This window comes from Lactuca sativa, chromosome 6 (assembly GCF_002870075.4).
Source record: "Lactuca sativa cultivar Salinas chromosome 6, Lsat_Salinas_v11, whole genome shotgun sequence".
Lineage (NCBI taxonomy): Eukaryota > Viridiplantae > Streptophyta > Magnoliopsida > Asterales > Asteraceae > Lactuca > Lactuca sativa.
The window spans coordinates 154396448-154402100 of NC_056628.2; the positions used below are offsets into that span (position 1 = coordinate 154396448).

Here is a 5653-nt window from a genome sequence, read left to right on the forward strand (position 1 = left end):
GGTCAACCGGTTTCTATAATTCTCATCTTTTTTTTTTCATACACATACATACATATATAAATCATGAATTTGACGTTTAACATTAAAAATTTACATAAAAGTAAGTTGTAAATCAATCCAAATACATTAAAATAACACATAACCATAAGTTTTAGTGTTTTACATCAACTCATATACGTCAAAAAGAAAATAAAATATAATACCGAAATAAAATATAGTTTTAGATGAATACAAACATATCAAAAAACTTTATAACATTTACCATATGTTTCTATTTAGAGAAAAACTAAATATATTTGAAAAAATATCAAAATTTAACATGCAAATGGTTTTTCCATGTGTTTTATTCGGTTTAACCGGTTTATTTTGACTGCTTTAACCGGGGTTTTCTAAAAATCCTCCGGTTCAATCTTGTTCATGTTCAGATATTGACGTAAAACCGATAATAGTTGAACCGTTCTCTCCTCCGATTTCCGATCCAACCAATTCGACCGACCGGTTTAAACCGATATTTTAAATATTGTCATAGATTCTTGGAACTTGTCACTGAAAATAGTGAAGCACAAACAATTCATTTGATTAATATCAAGTGAATTGTTTGTGCTTCAATTTTTTTATATTTCAAAAAAGTTTTGTCAAATTAACTTGTAGGCGTAAGTTGGAAGTTAAATGTTTTAGATTTTACTCTTGTACTTTTAAATTTGTAAATTCCAAAAGGTAAAACCTCTAAAAAAAATTACTTGGGGTAGTTTTGTATTATGACTTTTTGTTAAAATAAAATCTTTAAATTCATACTTCTGAAACTAACGACTCCTATTTTAAGGGTTTAAAAAAAAATAAAATAAAATAAAAACACTAAAGGTTAAAAAAACTCATTTCCAAACATACCGAAAGTAGTAAAAGATTTAAAAACTAACCGTTAAAGAATACACGATATTTACATTTTAACCATCATATGGTAATATTCTTTTTTATTATATTATCATTTTATGTAAAATTTAATAATATTTTATATAAAATGATTCAAAATATGTTAGATTGATCAATAAAACTATGAAAATATCTAGATTTTTTTGCGATCAACCCATGATTTTATTTGATATTTTTTTATAAATTAACATTTAATTTTAAAATAATAAATAATTATTTGAAATATGAACTAATTTATCAAGCTAGTTGGGTTCCTTAAATAAATTCATTTGTTATATTTTTAAAAAAATTCGAAAAATAAACTAATTTATCAAGCTAGTTGTGGTGTACAAAACACAACTATATATTTATGATCGGCTATCATCAATTTCACCGGTTAACCCAATTTTTTATATTTTAACGGGTGAAAAATGTTTTTATAGCCTAGAGCCCATGAACAAAAACATATTTTTCTTTTATTTTTTTTATAATAGTTTTTTTTACTTTTTTATTTTTTATTTTTTCTTATTATTAGGGAAAATGATACATTAGCCCAATAATGTATTTTGAACTTATCAGTCCTTTCACTTATTTTCGTGCTTTTACGAAGGAATTAAGTTATTTTTGTCGGGTTTAATCGGTTATTTTGAACAAAATAAAAGATAACCTGATTTCCTCTTTGCCCCTTAGACACTTGTTGATCCATTTTCCCTTAACCCACGTTTAACTTTGAAGAGTCTAAAATTTCATCCTCCTTCTCTCTTCATTTTTACAATGTAAGTTATACAAGTACATTGATTTCCCTTGAAGTGTAATCAAATGGTAATATGACCCCTTATTCTCCATAAATCTTTAATTCCTACTGAAACTTAAATAATAATAATAATAATAATAATAATAATAATAATAATAATAATAATAATAATAATAATAATAATAAAATCAAGATCCCTGTTTTTATAATTTGATTGGTTTCCAAATAATTCCTATATTTCCAAAACATATTGATAACCCTAGAGATTAGATCAAATCCCACCATTAGGGGTGCCTAAACTTCGTACTCGGACTTTTTTGTTTTACCAGAAATGAAGAAAGAGTTGAAATCTACGACATTTCTTCAATTTTACAGACTTTCAGATACATGCAAATCACAGGGCATAAAGTGGGCATACTTTGTGTTGTGGCATGGGTTGGGACCCATATTTATTATATAGTTGTAAATTATTAAAAAAAAATATTTTTAAAAAAAGACAAAAATGAATTTAATAGAATATAACAGATATTTTTCTAATTTACGAGACCAAATAAAAAAAATATTGTTTTGGACTAGACCTTATCCAGAAAAATTAGGAACCAAAATTTTTGTTTACTCAACAAACAATAAGATAAAGATAAAAAAAATAAAAATAAAAATAAAAAAATTAATAGTACAAGGATAAAGAAGTCTTTTCGAATTAGTCGGGACCAATACCTAACAAAAGTCAAACTTAGGCTATGTTTGGCGGACTAGCTGAAAAGCTAGCTGATGGCTGAAAAGCTAGCTGTTAAATAAAAAGCTAGCTGATAAAAAATAACGTTTGGTAAAACTAGCTGAAAAGCTAGCTGAAATATATAAAATTACATAAAAAGACATGTAAGAATATGTGTTTCTATAATTAACTAAGGGATGTATTTGGAAAATTTTAAAAAAGCTCCTAAAAAGGTAGTCTAAATAGCTTTTCAAAAAGCTAGCTTATCAGCTACTTTTTGGCTTACCAAACACGACAACATAAAAAAGCTCGAAAAATAAGCTAGCTTATCAGCTAGCTGTGGCGCGCCAAACACAGCCTTTAGAGACGAAATTGAGATTTTTTCCAAAAAAAAAAAAAAAAAAGACGAAACTTGCGTTTTTGGGTAAAACACAGGGACTTCTTGTAATATACTCTATATATTATATATGATGATTGGGAAAACTAATAAAAAAAGTCACGACTAAATCTTTTCGTAACCATTTTCACATAAATCAGCCAAAATTACCCATTCTAATTTGAAGTGTAAAAACTATTAGCAATCCTTCCTACAACACACACTAAGATCAGACAAAATTTACGTGTTAAGACATACATTATGAATATCAGTCGAATTCCCCTTTCAAATATCCTTTCCAAGTTCCAACATAGATTTAACAAAAATTTACAGTCTTGATTAAAGTCTTCTATGGAGCCACCATGGTCAAACTGATATCCCACAACTCTTTACCCAATTTTTCATCTTTACCATACGAATTGGGCTGGGCTATGTTACTATCCATGAAATATTCACCACTCACCCCTTTCACTTGTGGATGCAATGCTACATAGCACGTGGTTGCTGCCCCCTATATATATCACATGATTAGAAACAAAATTACCTTTCCTGACTTGACCTGACATGACATGACAGTATACAGGACATGACATTACTGGAACTCAAAAGCATGTCAAATACAGTACAACTTGTTTTGTTCTGTAACAAATGTGGCCGTAAAGATTTATCAAACCTGTGGGATGTTTTTGAGAAAGTATTTGCCAACCCAATCAACCATGCCTGAATCAAGAACAATGTAAATTTTGAATGAAAATTCGATGAAGAATATTTAAAAATGAAAGTTAAAAAAAAAAAATTTGAGTTTTAACTTTACCATCTACAATGTTGTGGTAACGTAGAAGATTCGTTGCAATAGATCCGGGATGAAGAGCATTTGCAGTTAAATTCACTCCATTTTCCTGGTTTGTTGTAATAAAAATTGTCATAATTGATAGCTTGTGGGACCCACAAAATGAAGACATGTAAGTACGTTGGGATTATGTCTAATCAATGAAATACCTTGAAGTGTCTTGTTAGCTCTTTAGCATGCAAGATGTTGGCTAGTTTTGATTGTCCATATGCATATATGGGGCTATAACTGCATCATACGTTGCGATTATGGGTAAAGAAATTTAAGCTATTCTACCTTCTTTTTTTTTTTGTGTTGTTTATGTACCTTGATTCATCGTTGAGATTATCAAAGTATATGCCTTTGTATGCAAATCGATGAGCTTCTGATGATACATTGACTATTCTACCTTCTTTTTTTTGTTCATGTGAAGTGCGTTTCATTGTCTCGAGTAAAAGTTGTGTCAAAAGGAAATGACCTAACAAATGACACATATATCACGTGATGTAATTCTACTTTAGGAATTAAAATTTCATGAAAATAAAAAGCATATGCTATGAATTATGATTTCAAAATACCTAAATGATTAGTTGCAAATTGTAGCTCGATCTTGTCTTTTGAAAGCATGAATGGTGGTGCCATAACCCCTGCGTTGTTACTTCCAAAAAACGGAACAATAATTAGTTTTTTTACAACTTAACTATTTCTTCCTGATTCCAATGGAATGACCGATTCCATTCCCTTCCTGATTCCATCATACCAAACACTACCTCAAAACCAGATCTTAAAAAGATAAAATAATTGGTTCCTTACATGAGAAGATTCAAGGGAAGACCCGAGGAAATGAATTCAGCTGCAAAATTCCTTACAGATGCCAAAGAGCTAAGATCTAACTCCATTACATCAACTTTAGCATTAGGAATTTTTTTAAGTATATTTTCTTTAATGCTTCTACCACTTTCGGTATTTCTTACTGCCATAATTACATGTACCTCATGTAAGGCGAGGACTCGTGTTGTCTCCATGCCGATTCCACTTGTAGCACCTAAAAATACAGAAAAAGATTTAACAAATAAAAAAGTGAATTCTTGTATGACATCATAAATGGGGAATGGATTGTAGAAAGTTTGAAGTTAATGGGAAGGTCTAATTTCTCTGCGAAATTATTTTGGGTTCATTTTGAATTAGCAATTACTATTTTTGGAATTTCAGAAACAGAAGTTGACTTTTCCTTATGATTCCAAAAAGAGTAAATTGTAAACATGAGAATGAATCCATGATCCAGCAATCAAACCCTAATTTGTTAATTAGTTTTCTTGATTGAGTCATAAACTCAAGACCCACCACTTATTCATTAAAATTCGTATTCAATTCCAAATTATGATTCATAAAACCAAAAATTAAGAAGAACCCATGTGATATATCTTGCAATAGGAGTACGAATTGCATACGAGAAAGAGAAGTTCAGAAGCATTGAAGATTACCTGTAATAATAGCAGTCAGACCAGTTCCATTGATACCTTCAGTGACATCTTCAGCTGTTGAAGAAGCCGAAAACCCAGATGCCCCTTTTCTCCCAAAAATCCACATGTTTGCTCTTCCTAAAGATCACACCAACAAACTGAATTCTAAATCGAAGGTTGAAAAACACAATTTTTTTGTTTGATAGTATTTGATAAATCCAAAGCCCATTTTTTAATGAATATTTTTACAATATAAAACATTTTATTTAGACGATATATAAAACAAGGGTTAATCTCATTATTATAAAAGAATGGTCCTTTAAGTTTCACGAAATGATCAAAAAAAAAATCTTAGTATCATTGTAAGAGAGCAAATTGGTTTTGACATGTTTATTTGGTCACCCTAACTTAATATAACTGGTTTAAAATGTTTAAAATGTCATGTAATCACTTTTAAATATTAACCTGTCTAGTCACAACCTATGTCATACAAAATGGTGAAAGGTACCCAATATCCGCTTTTCTCACGACCAATATCGTAGTTTTACTTGAGATCAAAAACATATTAAGAGCCACATGCACCACACGCCTCGACTCATGTTTAATT

General features: G+C 29.5%; 1 protein-coding gene across 1 annotated transcript; it reads right to left on the reverse strand.

Annotated features, from left to right (window-relative positions):
- Positions 1-2911: 2911 nt before the first annotated feature.
- LOC111901126 (short-chain dehydrogenase TIC 32, chloroplastic) lies at positions 2912-5293 on the reverse strand. The gene is made up of 8 exons (XM_023897003.3): positions 5068-5293; positions 4397-4628; positions 4162-4241; positions 3911-4061; positions 3754-3832; positions 3569-3653; positions 3428-3474; positions 2912-3265 (listed from the first exon to the last, which is right to left on the reverse strand). The coding sequence occupies exons 1-8, from the start codon at positions 5171-5173 to the stop codon at positions 3104-3106; spliced, it is 942 nt and encodes a 313-aa protein (XP_023752771.1). The 5' UTR covers positions 5174-5293; the 3' UTR covers positions 2912-3103.
- Between the last annotated feature and the right edge of the window lie 360 nt (positions 5294-5653).

Coding starts and splice junctions, on each gene's coding strand:
- LOC111901126 (XM_023897003.3), bottom strand. CDS start 5,173: ATGTGGATTTTTGGGAGAAAAGGGGCATCTGGGTTTTCGGCTTCTTCA. Junction 4,629..5,067: donor TCTGACTGCTATTATTACAG/GTAATCTTCAAT, acceptor CTGTATTTTTAG/GTGCTACAAGTGGAATCGGC. Junction 3,475..3,568: donor TTACCACAACATTGTAGATG/GTAAAGTTAAAA, acceptor TTCTTGATTCAG/GCATGGTTGATTGGGTTGGC.